Below are 16,722 nucleotides of genomic sequence, written 5' to 3'. Positions count from 1 at the left end.
TAATTAGGGCCGCGGGTTGAGAGCGAGCGATATATATATTGCACTGTGAGCTGATGTATACGTAATGTGGAACGGTATTGATTGTCGGGAGAGGACGACGATGGGGCCCATTCAAAGGTGCTAGCTCCCCTGAACTGTTCAATACCGGCGCTAATAAATAATATCAAAGGCGAGAACCTGGCTAAAGGTGGATGAGATGAAATCTCTTTATAATGCAAAAACCTAGAGGAGGAGAGAGAGGAGAGGAGAGAGAGGAGGGATGGCAGATATTTCCTTTTTGCAGGCAGCCAGGGCGACAGGATATTGCACCTGAAGAAACAAATAACCCGTCTTTCATCGCGAGCAGATTAAAACACAAACAGACAGAGGGATAGAGAAAATAAATCCTAATTATATTCTCTGGAGTTGGTGTTTTTTCTCTCACTGTTTTGACACAGCTAATATGCTTTCCTGTGAACCCCCAACCCCCCCCCCCCCCCCCCCCCCCCTCCTCCTCCCACCCACACACAACACCACCAACCCTCCACCCCGCCAGGTTATCTGGGTCTAATAGGCAATAGAAGAAGCTATTTACACTTCAAGGCGCTAATGCAACACTTTCCTCAATCGTATTACCGTCGTAGTGATTTTGTCACCCGAGTGTTGACAAGCAGAATTAGACAGAAGTCTTTGGACGGAAGACATCAAACCCACACACACCCTTCAGTTTCAAGTTAGCACCCCGACCTTTGCCGACCTATTACATCGTTGCCTTCACTGCAGGCCGCTGCGTGTCAGAAATGTAATTTAAGAGATGCAGATCAGCTCGGCCGAGTTCAGCGGAGCGCTAGTTTTCCTAACAATAGCAGCCGTTTAAAAAAATTCTCAGGTACAAATATGTGACAGAGTAAACAAGAATGCAAATCGTGTAATACAGTCTAGTAACGTCCAGCTATGCATTAATTAACTAAGAAAAAGAATGCGCCGTAATTCGTAGATATCCCACGAAGTGATTTCTTATGTTATCCACGTAATAATGAGCGAGGAAGTACAGTGACCGCAAACACACTCACAAGGTGGAAGGGGAGTGAGTTAAGGAGGCCGCTGTTTGCTTCCCGTGTGTAACCAGAAGACACAAGGTTGACTTACACAAACAATAAGGAATAACTTATCAGAATATATCACACAAACCGCTGTATGAGGACAAGTTGCACTGCTAGTAATGTGGCTATGCTATTAGCATGGCTACTGTCCAAAGCAACAACAAAAGACATGCGGTAGTTTGAATAAGTAGACAGGTTTAGTTCTCATCTAGCAAAGTAGAAAGTTCATTTGAAATCACCTTCCTTCTTCGTCAACGTTCCCTCCATCAACTCCGGATGTTAAGGCTTCCTCCTTTTATACTCCCTGAGGAAAACTCAGGCGGCAACCTCCGGTTCTGCCGAGTGAAGCCAATGCGTAAGTGTCTTAAAACTTGCATTCTCTGTACTGACCAGCAGGGGGCAAAAATAAGTAAATTTGTATAGAAGTCTATGAGAAAATGACTCTACTTCTCTTTTATTCCCTCAGTAAACATTGTAAACATGAGTTTGTGGTCTACGTCCACTTCTTATATACAGTCTTTGGGATAACTACTGTAAGCTACAGACATTTTAATGTGAAGTGTAAAAACAATGAGTGTAGCTGTGATGCCGTTGACAGTGTTGGAGGTAATATAGAGTTCCCCATCTTGGCTGAGACTACGGAGCCTCTGTGATTGTATTTTATTACCTTCGTAAGTAAAGAAGCAACTCAAGTGCTATCATCTTCCTTTGTGCCCGTAAATTAAGCCTTCATTTCCCCGGGACTTTGAGACCCGTTGGCAGACAGAATTGCGTAGCTAAAGCGACGCTCAAAGAAAACCTAAACGCCGATGTTGTCATTATTCTTTAGCCATTACATTGTGCAAACATTGTTTATTTCACTATGATAACTTTAGCAAAAAAATCGAGTCTATTGTTACGCAAACATGCGGCCTAAATTACACTTCTTCGTGTACATTTTATGGAGCTTTCCAGTAACAAAACAACCTTTAATCACATGACCACGCTGCCTTTCTATAACCTCTCTGCTACATTAACACTCATGCTGGTAAAACCTCATCAGCGGCGCAGCGGTTTGAAGTCCCTGGAATGCAAATTGAAAATTAAGGTGCTCTTCCTTAATCTGCTGTTCTAATCCAGCTCTAAAAAATAAAAGAAAATAGTCCAAAAAAAAAAGAATGAAAAAAGAAAAATCCGCAGGAAGGGCTACATTAATTATACACAAGAAGAAGAACTACAAAAGAGGGCCTGGTCTTTGAAGATACTGAGCACTAAATGTCACCCGCAGCCTTTGAAGCTCTCGACTGCCTTTGTCTCTCACTTCTCCTCGACATGAAACACGGTGCCGAAGACAGAAACAGACAGTGACGGTGAGGGACATTTCAACTTGGGGCTACACACCCTTAAAAAATACATATATATATATTTATAAAAAGCAAAGGTGCACTGTACTCCACTCGTGTGAGGTTGGAACTCCAGCTTGACGTTGACAAGTGTCTGTCAGGGTGTTGAAACCTTGCAGACAAACAGAGTCTATCTCGGTCACGCTGCTGCAGGAATATCACAGAGGACCGATGTTATCTGAGGACAGCCAGAGGTTTTAAATATCCACTGACATCACACATTTTAATCACATTCAAATCTGCTGTTCCTGTTATTTGTTAATATTTTTTACTTTAATGCCTTTACACAACCGGGGCTTTCATTTTTTTCATGTGATTAATTCGCACGCCAATAAAGTCATCAACCAATCACGTTGTGCTGAACGGACGTATTCAATGCATACATTATATTGTACAAGAAAACAGAGTTTCCATCGTCCAAATCAAGACGGCAAACTTTATTTGTAGTCTCTGAGGGTTGAAGTAGAATAAATAGAAGTGTGCAGACAGACGGTGCTTTTTAAAGGCTGTCAGTCAGAACACATCCCTGTGTTAGGGGGAGATTGAGCTGGATCCATCGGCCCCTTGAGGGTTCGCTTTGTCATTGTCACAGATTCTTCTCTCTTGGTGCCGTTTTCTTTAATTCAGAATTTTCCAAAATAAAAACCCTGAAAAAGTGTGATCCGGAAGAAGCCGTAGGTCATCTAAAAAATAAAAACTTTAGATGATGAAACTGTGGTGTCGGGGCTCTTTTTTTCGATTTTCTCAGTGTGAACTTCCAACGCTGTGAGCACCACAAACACACTTCAATACGCAGCCACTTTATTCAGGTGGCAGCAGAAATCTGAAGGTGGACATCACAAGAACCTGCAAAATGTAAACGATCCTCGTGTTTTCTTTGGTGGAAAAGGTCCAATGATTCTAATTCAAAATTAGGATTAGATTACTGCCAACATACCAAGATACTTCTATCTATTTGTTGCAGGGGAAACATACAGCGCCTGAACAATGCTGCACAAGGCTGTTGGTACGATTTTCTAATTTACAGGACAGACGTGAAATTGATCTGATCCTCTCACATTGAAGTGTGATTCCAAAAATTCATCTCAAACCAGTCCTTAAAGGGGCGGCGGCTCTGCTTTCCAGAACAACCACGCGAAGGCAAAATCTCCGTTAGTCATTCTGCTCTTTTCTATTCTCTCCTCGGCAGCCCTCAACTCGCTTTGTGGAGGGGAAAAAAGAAATCATGAGAAAAGGCTGAGAGGAGAGAGCTTGACGAAAGGGAACAAGAGTGGGAAAGAGAAATCACAGAGGGGTTGATGGGAGGGGGGGGCACTTGAGTGCAGTTGTAATCAAGGCCCTGTGCGCTCAAGAGGGGCCAATCAATCCAGCTGTCTGCCTCTACATCTCATCAGGCATCTTGAAGACGTGGCTACAAATGAGTCGCCGGGTCCAGACGGGCCGCCGAGAGAGCAACAGGCGGCTTCTTGTCAGGGGTCTGTGATAACACGAGCGTCCTGAAAAACCTGAGCTGCAGTCAAACTCCAGAAGAAAAGGACTCGCCTCCTGCAAGGAGGGAACCTTTTTTTTCCAGCCTCGGAGACGGAGAGCGTACGGTTTAGTTTTGGCCAAAAGTGAAGCAACGCCAACAGAGCTTCCTTCTTCCTGTCGATTTCGACACAGACAAACATTAGCCACGACCAGGCTGCAAAATCAATTCCATAAATCATGAACCAGGAAGTATATAGACCACAATAAAACACACACAAGGTAGATGGGTTACACCAGAGGGGACACGTGTCGCTGGACTTTTGTTGGAAAACGCACAAAAAACGAGGAGTAACTTTTCCGTAAGATAAACGAACCGTTTGAAGATACGTTGCCACAATCAATGGAAGCCACCGTAAGACCAGCGAGATGGACACATATTGAATAAGATAATGCCTTATTACGATATGTTGATATCAAATTTCAGAAAACTTCTAATCAATTAAGGAAATATAGTTCATTTATAGTTCATTTGTTTAACCTAGTGACCTGTGGTGTATCTCCTTATTCTTCAGAATTATTGTCTTTAGATTTACCTCCATCATTTTGTCTTTTATTGACATGACCCAAAATATTCAAACGCTGTAGCTTTATCACATTCGCTCTCTGGAATTGGCCCATCCAGGCTACTGTACGCCTCTAGCGTGCACTATGAGCAGCAAATGGTGCGTGTCGAATGGCTCAATGCTCCCAACATGGCCGTCTTATGGAGATTAGAATCAATTCAGCTCTGTAATGACAGACGTAGTACATTTGTTCCATTTGTTTATTAGTTAACAGGGTTTATTTTCCTGTGAATTATTCGAATTTCAACATTAGGCAAAATACAATATGAATTGCACAATTTTAAAAGATGCTACAGTTATTAAAATAGTAGTTTAAAAAAGATGAGAAGGGAAGGCAATAAGAAGATATCCTCCCCGTCAACACACAAGAGAAGACCTACTGTCTTTTCATATTTCAATAACTGTACTTATGATATTACAGGTACCATGTCATTCTGTGCCAGCAAGGAAGCTTAAAAAAACCAGCAGGACGATTACGTTATAATTAGGAGCAGTCATCACACAGACATGGTCATTAAATCTGAGGATATTAAGAACATTCTATGATGATTTGACTCCCATCCACTGCACTTTAAAAAAAAAATGTATTTAAAATTATTCAATCTCAGTGCTATCGAGTTTTGGGGAGGTCGAGGTCTGTTCTTCCGTTCAGCTGGGATTACAGAGTTAGTGGGGTATAAATTAAAGGTAAAGCAGTGGGATATAAATTACAGTATAAATAAAATATGAAGCCAAGAGGCACCTTGACACTGTCCCATCATTTTGAATGTAAAAGATTGGACTATTACGGGCCTATTTAAATTATAAAGCAGGGTTGGTTGGGATGTGTGTGAAGGCTTGATGTGTGTGTGTGTGGTGAGCCTGTTTCCAGTCCAACAACTGGAAACAGCACAAACCACAAAGCATCGGAAAAGTGTGTGAGAGCTGCTGCAGAGTTCAGCTCTCACACCTCTCACCGCCGGCAGAAACGTCGCAGCACACCCACCGGCAGCCTTCTCCTTCCACTACAGCTCAGTGTGCCGGGTAGGGAGGCTGCAAAAAGTAATGCAAGAGCGGAGCCAGATTTTTCGCTACGAGGTGGCCATCTGTGAGAGGTCTGCCAAACCTCGCGGCGAACGTCAGGAGCCCGAGACCAACTCGCAGAGACGCTGCCAGCTGCGGGGAAGCGGGAGAGAAGGGTTGGCGGTGCCAGCAGGCCGGGGAAAATCAGGCCCGGCTGCTCGGCTGAGTGGCTGGCAGGGCGGCTGCGCGGCTGGCTCGGGGATCACGTTGCACCACTGTGCAAACTCGAGCTCGGCACGACACCTGTGCCCCCCCCCCCCCCCATCCCCCCATCCCTTCCCCTCCCCCTCGCATCCCTCCCCATCGCTCGACGGCAGGGCTCACAGATGCTTGCAAAGCTCCAGAGGACAGCACACAGCTCCACGCTCTCTCTGAAGTCGGACCAAAAATAACCACAGGTGACTCTGGATCGTCGGGGGGGGGGGGGGGGGGGGTGCAGGGTTTTTAAAGCTCGGATGAGGCATCTTGCAATTCACAAAACGCCTCCAGCTCGGCTCTGACGACAGGCGACAAGATAAAAAAAAGAAACGCGGTGTCACAGCAAATTGCATCACTAAGCAACCAGTTCACCTTTCATCTCGTCTCTCTCTCCCTCCCTCCCCCATTCTGATTCCTTCCCTCAGCAACAGGTGAGAGAAAACTTCTAGCATCGATTAGCCTTTGGCGTGCGATGAAAACTGATTAGCAAGTGAACTGAAATTAATTTAACTGCTGCTCCTGAAGGGCAGAGACAGAGAGAGAGAGAGAGAGAGAGAAAGAGAGAGAGAGAGAGAGACAGAGAGAGAGAGAGAGAGAGAGAGAGAGAGAGAGAGAGAGAGAGATGGATCCCTACACGCCGGAGCTGTTTCCAATGCAATCACTGCAGCAAACGATTGGGAACAATTAAATAAGTTCCACGCAGCGACATGCGATGACACAAAATCAGTTGGCGCTGTAACTAATGACAGCGTGTTTGGATGGGTTGTCAAACGGGACCATGAAATGTTTCTCTGCAACTGTGCACATCGGCGAAAGTCATATCTGAGCAATAAGGAAAGGATGCTTCTTTGGAAATAACTGGGGGAGCTACGACTCTGATGTTTAAGCTTAACCCGCTGAACCCCAAAGCAGTTTTGGGGCGTTTTTTTGCTCCTGTCAAATTTGACTCTCTGTGGCCTCGTTTTTCACTGCGATATCAAAGTCCTGCACCTCTATGGAAACAGAACAATCATGACTGGAAGTAGAGGGAACTTAAAAATGTCTCAAGTGCAGTATGACACAGTTACCATTCCACAAATCATAGAATATATTTTCCAAGTCGCCACAAGTGTTACCAATGTTGGGGGGAAAAGTGGAGGCTGTACGTGTACATTATATTTACATCTTTACAGCCTCGTCTCTCCTCTCTGCTCTGTGTTCACCAGCCGGCAGTTCAGTCAAAGATTCACTGAATTTTAGTCACATGACTGTTGGTCTCAGTCGAGTCAATCATTAGTTGTGCTGAGGACCGAATTTAATGTTTTTAACACAATCTGGTTTAAGCCAATTGTTTATTAAATGAGACACGAGGACTACAATTTTTTTGATGAAATATCACAATTTTAAGATTCATTTTGGTTGCTTTTTATGAGGCAAGTGTTAGTCGCACTTGATATGTTTAAGGAACGCCGGACAGATACAAATCTGACGGTAATGACGGTTTTTACAGCTTCTGGCTAAGATAAACACAGGAGGTACGGCGATTGTTTAAAGAAAACATGCTTTTCAATCCCGCCGGCGCGTTTTGGGGTTCAGAGGGAGATTCGACAACAGTCGACAAGACAAGTCTCCCTCGATGGACAGCTGGTGTCAAAACAGCGTAACAGAGTCGTCATTGCATGCCATTTACGGAGGACCGGTAAGGCAGATGACGATGATGACGACCTTTGTGAGGCGGTGTTAGTGAGGCACTCTACTGCTCGGCGAGATAACTTGAAATGATCCATAATCACAGGATCTGAGAGCGCATAGGCCGACAAAGTCACACAAAGACATCTCGCGGTGCAGCGAAACGTGCTAACTTGTCCACATAGATAACAATTTGCCCACATTACTTCGGCATAATTGCGCATACATTTCCTCCGCTTTTGTTGTGACACGCAAAACACATGCAGGAAGAAAGAGACGGAGGCAGAGCAAGGACCTCGACTGCAGTCTGAGGTCCGAGAGGCCCGCGCATCAATAACGGGGAGAAGTGAGGTAGATGAAACACATTACTTTGACCTAAAGAGCTCGGTAATTACATTTGGCATTTTGACAAGTGTTTAGCTGCAGTGAAGGTCAGTCCCGTCAGCGTACGAGATCTATGCTAATCCACTCAGACGGAAGGAAGCGACGAGACACAAAATCGAGTGGAGGAAAGCAAAGGCCCAGGACGCAACGGATGCCTTTGTTGAAGAAACCTAAAAGCCTTTTCCTTCCACCCCGGTCATCGGGGATCCGGTTTGAAGCTCGGTGACAGAAACATATCAGTCTGACATCGTTTCCTCCTCTACAAATGCAGCCGCTGAACAACTTCTTCTTTGTCATTTGTAAGCGTGTTACCTTTTCAACAGGCAGCGAGGAATGACCTGGTAACCAACAACAGGTTTGTTATTATGGGATGATAATTTTACTCTATTGTTTTACACTTTACCACAACTACAACTGATGATAACAATATGATAATGTAAATCAAACAAGACATCACATTTTGACAATGCATAGACCAGAAGAAAACTGTGGAGTTTGCTTGTTCTCGTGTCAGCGTGGGTTCCCTCCGGGTTCTCCGGTTTCCTCCCACAGTCCAGAGACATACAGCTTAGCTTAGGTTAGGTTAGCCTGTAGGTGTGGCTGTCTCTATGCGTCAGCCCTGCATTAGTGAGGCGACCTGTCCAGGGTGAACTCTGCCTTCGCCCAATGTCGCCCCCAGCGATCCAGAACAGGAGAAGGATGTTTGTGTCACTGGGAATGACTTCTTTTTCCAGACAACAAAAGTTAGGTTGAGGCAACACAACTTTTTAGTTAGGTTTACGGCATCATGGTTGGGCTTAAAGTAGCTACATACAGTTAGGTTGAGGCAACAAAACTAAGTTAAGTTTTAGAAGAAACGTCAAAAAAAACTCAATGACACTTTGAGTTCAGGCCAACCAAATGTTTTGTGAAGACACGTGACCTTTGAACATCTAAATTCTAATCAGTTAATCTCGAGTCCAAGAGGATGTTTGTGCCAAATCTGAAGAGATTTAAAATAACCAGCCTAATTGGACTCGTTCTTCTTTTTCTTGTTTAGTCACAGATTTGGGAATCAATTTAAAATCACTAATGAGCTCAGGCTGTATTTAGACTCATGTGTGATAAAGAGGTCACTAACAGAAAAGATCTAACACCTGTCAGCAGTTTGGTTTTAGGTTTTATTGGAGCAATTATTGCAGCAATTATAACTGGCTGCTTTACATATTAGCTAAAAAGGTGAAAATAAAAACATATCTGCATCCTCATCACCAGTTCTTCCTTCATATCATGTGGACATCTACTTGATTTGTCCACAATGTGTCCACGTTAAGACACAACATCTTCGTTAAACGTCTCTTCTTAAATATGACTTATTCCCCACACATTGTTTAGCGATGTTGCCTTTATTGAGACGGCATAAAGCACCCTATATCGACAGGTTCTGTTATCTTAATGCACTTGTATTGATGCTGACACTGGTCTTCACCTTGATGTGTGTGCTGTCAAAAGTTAGGATTGTAGGTATTTAGGATTCATCAGAGAAACACTTTAAATAGAGAAAGAAATGCCACAAAAAAATAAAAAATCTAAAATAAAATGAATTATGTTTTGAAAACCCAATCACGTTGATAAAAAGATCTTTTGTTGATTAATATGTGAACTAGATAAGAATGACAGGCACTTCCCCGCCACTTTTTTTAAGGGTATTCCATTAATTAGCATGTAAATTAGCCGTTCACTGGTGCCCCCCCCCCCCTCTCCAGGGTGGACAATGCCCTTTTTTTGAAGTGACCTCTCTGCCAGGAAATCATTTACACGTCAGCACACAAATCAAACTTCAGATGCAACATTGACTCACTGAGCAACCAGCTATTGTGTGCCCGTAACAAAGACGGGCCAGTTTAACCGGAGAGAAGACAGAAACTGACCAGCGGCGACTGACAGAGTCCCAGGACTGGACAGCTTTTTGGACATGTGTGAGTATCTCTCCTCACACTCAGAGGCATGATTAGCATGTATGCAAAAAAACAAGTGCTGGTGGGATAAAAAAATGAACAGCCGGTGCAGGGATGAGGCTATCTCAGCTGCTCTCCTCCTGCTTTAAGTGCTAATTGAGCTGCCCGCTGTCCTGACCCTGACCCCCCGGCCTATTCACGGGGTCTCGTTCTCACGGCCGTGACGCACCGCTGGAAGTAGCCTCCGGGTCCCCCGCCCACCGCTCAACCAGACAATGAGGGTCACCACCTCGCTGCCCACCATCTTGACATCCACCCCCCACGTTTGACAATGCCCCACCCCCCAGTAGCCTCCCCCCCCCCCCCCCCATCCCCAGAGTGGCTCACAATGGGCGGACGCGCGTGACAGAAGTGGGAACGTGGCTTCTTAAAATGCAACACCACCGCCGGTCTGGCCCGGCCCAGCGGAGGCCGGGGGGGTCAGAATCCGGTGTAAGATGGAAGAAAGATGAGGTTTAAACCTGTGAGGCTGCATTCAGAACCGGCTTCATTTATTGTCTCATATAACAAGATTAGAAGACAAAGTCACACATAAGATAGTGCTCTACATGTATGTAGGTATAGATACTCCAATGGTGCACTACACTGAAAATAGTAATTCAATCTATAGTACTCTATACTTTTAATCTACCTTTACATTTCAGAAGGAAATATTGTACTTCTTACTCTACTATATTTATTTGACAACATATTAAACACATCATCACACATGTAGAACGGGATCCATCCGTACAGATGGAACTATGCAATAATTCATAAAAGGGTTAAAAACCAGCTCACCAGCTCCACCTACAACATGAAAACGTCACTAAATGCACCAATATGAGTAATTTAATAATATAAATAATACACTCGTCTTAAAATAAGTTTAAACAGATAATACTACTTTTATTTATTATATTAACTATAATAAACATTTGCTGATCTGTCTCTACTAAAGAAATAATAATAATGATAAAAATAATAGGAGGGTATAAAATACAAAAATACAAATATATAATATGTGTATAAACATAATATAATAACTAAATGGATGGATGGAATTAATTAATTAGTATTTTGTGTGTGTCACACCATCGCAACGGCCCATCCAACATTGGACATGACATGACACAGGTGAAGAACATATCTGATACTTCTCAGAACATACATATTTGCATTGTCATAACATCATAAGATATTCTCAGAACTTTTAGAACAACTTTATATTCTCGGATTTGTATTTCTATTTGCTCACGATAGCTTCCTGGATATCAGAAAACACGTCTCAGTGTAACACAATTCAATTCAGTCTGCAGCCTCCAGAATAAAAACGTCCACACTGAAGGATCTGAATCCTTCTTCCACCTCTGTACGTACACAGTTGGATGTATTTGAACATTCCTTCGGCGCACACCGACGTCGTACTGACGTGTTCGCAGGGATTAAATCAAACCAAACCGAATTATCTCGAGCAAAGCTGCCGAAAGCGTTCCACCGAAACACACGTTTGTGACAGAATCTCCGCCGTCCGCCTGCTGAGCGGCAACAAATGATGATAAAACGCCGTCATTACAATGGCGGCGTAAAGCTTAATGTTTCAGAAAAGCGCCATAAACCTTAGCCAGTGGGGAGGGGGGGGGGAGGTAAATGTACGCTTTGGGATGGATTGATATTCTAGTTGAATATGACAAACGACACTTTAAAGACGAGCCCGCCCACACCATTGCACTTTAGCCGAGGGGACGCCATATTTCATTTCGAGCACGTTCTGTCAAATGTTTGCATTAATAACAATCGAGGCTCATCCGTGACCCCGCGGAGCCGGCGGGAAATGAGAACGGCCAACAATGGCACAAAATGAAACAGGAGTGAAGCCGTTGCATAATCAGCACAACGTGTGTGTGTGTGTGTGTGTGTGTGTGTGTGTGTGTGTGTGTGTGAGTGTGTGAGAGAGAGGAGGTGGGGTTGCAATTATCAAGCAGGGATAGACAGTGAGCTACTCATGTAAGTTACGTGGTGTGTGTGTGTGTGTGTGTGTGTGTGTGGATCGGGACGAGGGAATATCAGGAAAGTCTCTCTCTCTCTCTCTCTCTCTGGACTGACAGCTTGGCTAATGGCAAACATTCCTCCTCTCTTTATTCCCCACTTCATCAACACCCTCGCCTCATTACCGTGAGTCACACTGTATTTCAGCACACACACACACACACACACACACACACACACACCTTCACAGTGTCTCCACCGCTGGACTGCCCTCTGAGATTATTACAGAGGCCCCTCTTCATGTGACAGAACAGCCTGAACTGAGTCATTTTGATTCGGAGAATCTTGAAACTGAGGAACCGAGTGCACGTTCTTCTTCACCAGATCGATGCACTTTGAAATGCAACATTTTCTTTCTGAATGCACGATGTTTCCAAAGTCAATGACTTATTCTGTCAAATAGTTCTGAAACCAGTAACGTTTTTGCCATAATCGAGCAGCCCGAACACAAACTCCTGAGAAAGAACGGACTCATCAAAGCTTCGGTAATGACATGCTTCCTGTTCTTCAAGCCTCCGCATAAAGAGAGATTTATTATGCGGTGCTCATCTTTCTGGTTTTGTTCCTGGAGTGTTGTTTAGGGTGAAATTTAGTTTTCAGGTGTTTTCATTCTAACATGATTATAGTTGCACGCATAGTTGAAGTCATAAGTTCTGAAAAAAATGTTCATCTGGTGCCTCAGGAGCAGCAGCCGGCCAGTGATAACGGCCCGTCGTCTGTTCCCCCTCTGCCCGTATAAAGACAACATTACTCAAGGAGAGCCTACCTGCCACGTTGGCCACATCTGCGGTGCTGACATTGTGAGTGTTCGGGCTCACTTTGAAGGTCACAGCAGGGCCCACCACGCTGTAAAACACACACACACACACACACACACACACACACACACACACACACACACACACACACACACACACACACACACACACACAGTTAGAAGCTTTACAAAGAGACAACCCCACAGTCTACTTTCCATGGTGGAGAGCTGTTGTTTTTCAAAAGGAGCTGTGCTCATTAAAACTCAGCCATACGTGGTGCTTGAAAAAAAAAGAAAAAAAAAAAGACAGAAGCTTCAACCTGTGGCGATCCTTTAGGCGGTTTCAATCCCCATCACCACTGTGAGATAACCTCTTGAATCTCAATGTAACACGCCCGGCGGCATTTAAAGCTCGCTGGGAAATGAAGAGAAAAGGGGGGGGTGAGAGGACTATTTGGTCATCAACAAGAGGACGCTCCGATGGACGCATTTCTACGATGCATTTACATTTTGATTCGACGCATTGGTGATTGCATACACACGTGATGGATGCAAATTAAAGGTGGCAGAAAAAAAAGGAACAAAAAGACAGCTGTGTTGTTTTTCCAGGTTCTTTTTCTTTTTTCTTTTTCGTCTCCTGTTCATCCAACATTCATGCCCAATAAAAGGAGCTTGAATTGAAAACACAGAGGGAGAGAAGCTGGGTGGTCAGAGGCAGAGCGGAGTCTCCCAATGTGATTAACCTTTTGTTTCCCCCGCTGTAATTCAGACTAAAGGCCCGGCAGGAAGATCCATTACCGGGCTCCCCTCCAGGGGCTATTGTGAGCTGCTTATGGGAAGTGGCTGCTACTGTTACAACGTTATTATAAAATACGGTGACATCCTTAATGGAGCAGGTCACATCTTTAAAAGAAATGTCCAAAATGTTTTCAGAGATACAGAAAAGTGTTTTTTTTTCATTTCAGGTCGATGGATTCTGCACATTCATCGTTTTTGGAAGCTGTGAAGTCCAACGCTTCAGTTTCAGTAAAATAAATAAATATTGAAGATCTCGTCTCTCTTGGATATTCTAACAGAATCCATACATTTCTTTCCTGAGGAGCGTTTCTCTGACTGTCAACCCATCACGCCAGGCCTCTATGGAGGCTCTCTCCCGTCTCACCGACCGTCAGGTCACAAAACTGTGAAACAAACTTCATTTGACATTCCCAGCCATGCATTTAAAAAATAAAAATAAAATAAACATTATTGTGTGGTCTTAGTTGGGTTTCTTTGGGCCCCGAGTTGACTTCATGCATCAGTGCTGTTCTACTGTTCTAAGGTGAAATAACAGGCTAATTGGAGCGGGTCAGATTAACCATCAGAGGGGGAACTTAGTGAAGCTAAGTGCTAGCATTAGAAAATAAATAATACATAAAAACACTTTTCTTTGCTGTCTGATGTATTCTACAACATACTGTCCTGCTCTACGCTGCACCTGCTATATTCCACTAAACATTTGTTTTCTGGAGTCAAAGAAGGAGCCTCGGCCGCTCCGTCTCAGGAGCTCCGCGCAGTTCTTTCCTCTGACCATCATTTCTCCTCCGAGGTGACGAGGCCGATATGTTTGTCACATTCTATGAAGCGATTTGTCAGCCGGGGCGCAGAAGAAGAACGTCTCCGTGTGCGATGAGGAGGGAGAAAAATCACTCACGCCGAGTTGATCACATATCCATCTGTCGGCCTCCGCCACCCAGGGCACAAAGACGCCACAGACAACCCCGTCACTCACCGGCCCAGAGCCGCCCTCAGTGCATCTGATGCTGCTTCTATCCGTCATTTAGAAATATGTCTTAAAGATGTGAATACCGATAAATACATCATGAAGGGTGAATAGGGCATGTACAGAAGGACTAATAGATACCCGCAGTAGAATACAGATAAAGTTTATCATTTGTATTGGATTGCATTCAACCGAAGACTGCTCGAACGAGATTGGTCAACACTACTCGGACTACAAACGGAGAACCGGGATGCTTCTGATGTGAAAATATTGCCTCGTTGCCCTCCAGATTCTCCGTATGTTTAGAGCGATTCAGAGGTTTTTAACGAACAGCAGCATTATGACGACTGATTGTCTGTTAAAAAAAACAAAAAACAAGAAAGATCTGCAGATCACGATGTCGTTGGAAACTGAATCGATACATCCTGCCGTCTGAAAAGAAAGTGACAGCTCTGACGGCACGAACAGAAAGAAATCCAGAAAAACGTCAGTCTTTCACACACAGAAGGCTCCTTTCTTTTAAGGACAAAGAAGGATGAACCTGAAAAAACCCGACTTATAAAACCAGAGTAATGACACAAAGGAGAAACACTTCCTTTCAAGAAAAAGCATTCAAAAGCAAATCAGAAGTTAAATGTACTCAAGTTTCCAAAGTAAAAGCACTGATATTAAAAGTTCCTACTGCTCTGTCATGTGACACTAACACATGAGGGGGGGGGGGGGGGGTCATGAAACAAAAGAAAATCCCCCCAAAATGTTTTGCATTATTCCAGATTAGTTGGAGGATTATATGATCTGTACTAACTGATCTCTAATCCTCTGTGTAAAGTGTCACTCAAGAGCCACGAGATGCTGTGAATGGACTAAAGACTATCAAAACCTCCGTGATGAGTACAAAAAAGACTTCAACTCATTTCAATAAACCCATTTTAAATAATTTGTACTTCATTAGATTGGATAGTTTTCATCAGATATATGCTTTTATAGCTTGATTTTTCTGCAAAAAGATAATTTAATCAAAAAAGTGATGGTAGATGGTGTGACTTGTTTCAAGAAAATAAAACTCAACCATTTGGACTGGATGATGGATAAAGATTTTTGTTTTGCAGTGTTGCACACATCCGGTCCTCCTCATCCTCATCCTCCTCCTCCTCCTCCTCATCCTAAACCAGTTCAGGCCCTCTCTCTCCTCCTAGTGGCGGCTCTCTGATATGACCCCCTCAGCTCAGACAGACGTTACATCACCTCGACCCTCAGGTTTATTAAAAAAAAAAAACACATCCAGTCTACACACTCGGCTACAGTTACGCAACAGCTGTGATTATTTGGCTGCCAGCTACAGTCAAAGGTTCTGCCAAATCCACCCACACCAACGCTTCCTGTTCGCCCTCCACCGCTACCAGTCCACCACGCCGGCTAAAAAAACAACAACACACATACAAGGCCTTTTTTAATTTTTTATTTGAAGTGCTCGCCGTCAGTATTATCTAAAGCACCGGTATTGAATTGTTCCAAATGAAACACAAAGCTGTGAGTCACTCTCCAGGTTCGCTTAGTGTCCTGGCACAAAGTGTGGAGGATCATTTCTATGATTCATATGTTTGCCAGAGTGGACTTTTTTATTTTTTTTATATATTTTGCTGCAGGCTCGCTGCTCTCTAACCCTCCCCTCCCCCCCCTCGCCTCCCCCGAGAGGAAACCGGTAGAAGAGGGAGAGTTTTGTTGTCTTTTGAAAGTGGCTGAGGTTGCGCAGGTCGCCAGCTACTTTGTCAAGAGACATTTTTTTGTTGCTGTAATATGCTAATCTGGTGCTTCTGTGCGAGGTGGAAGGTGGAGGCGCCTCCGGTGTTGCTGCCATGGCGGATGGATGAAGGGGGGGGGACAACTCACACACACTACCGTGACTTTATACAGCACTTTCAGTGCAGTTACAGTCAACACAACGCCTCCTACCTCAAAGGCCAATCAATCCAACACAAATACACATTTGTTCACCCCGACAGATAGTGTTGCGCTTTTATTTGTACAGCTTCCACCGATGAGATATTTGCCTCTAACCAAATACAGTGGAGGTGAATGGAATTTATTCTCTGGTGCTCACTCAAATAACACAGTTGACAAATGAAAGAGCAACAGCATTCCCCAGATTAATGTAATTACACCTGAAAACTTAATGAAATTAGCAATTAACCTTAGCGAAAATCTAATAAACCTCAATTACTTGAGCAGTGATGTTATAATGAACAACTTTTCTGAACTTAACTTCATTTGATTAACTACATAAAACTGTTTTAAGTCATTTCTACTTC

At 43.8% G+C, this 16,722-nt stretch overlaps 1 protein-coding gene across 1 annotated transcript in view; it reads right to left on the bottom strand.

Moving 5' to 3' along the window:
• Positions 1–16,722, bottom strand: part of LOC142956424 (receptor-type tyrosine-protein phosphatase N2-like) — a 165,531-nt gene that overhangs the window by 101,514 nt on the left and 47,295 nt on the right. The window contains exon 11 of the mRNA XM_076098017.1: positions 12,661–12,740. Within this exon, the coding sequence (XP_075954132.1) occupies positions 12,661–12,740 (80 nt within the window). The remainder of the gene's footprint in view (positions 1–12,660; positions 12,741–16,722) is intronic.

Source organism: Anarhichas minor, unplaced genomic scaffold (assembly GCF_050575085.1).
Source record: "Anarhichas minor isolate MPS153535 unplaced genomic scaffold, ASM5057508v1 ptg000024l, whole genome shotgun sequence".
Classification (NCBI taxonomy): domain Eukaryota; kingdom Metazoa; phylum Chordata; class Actinopteri; order Perciformes; family Anarhichadidae; genus Anarhichas; species Anarhichas minor.
The sequence above is the reverse complement of the archived record's forward strand: the minus strand, read 5'-3'. Positions and strand labels throughout refer to the sequence as shown.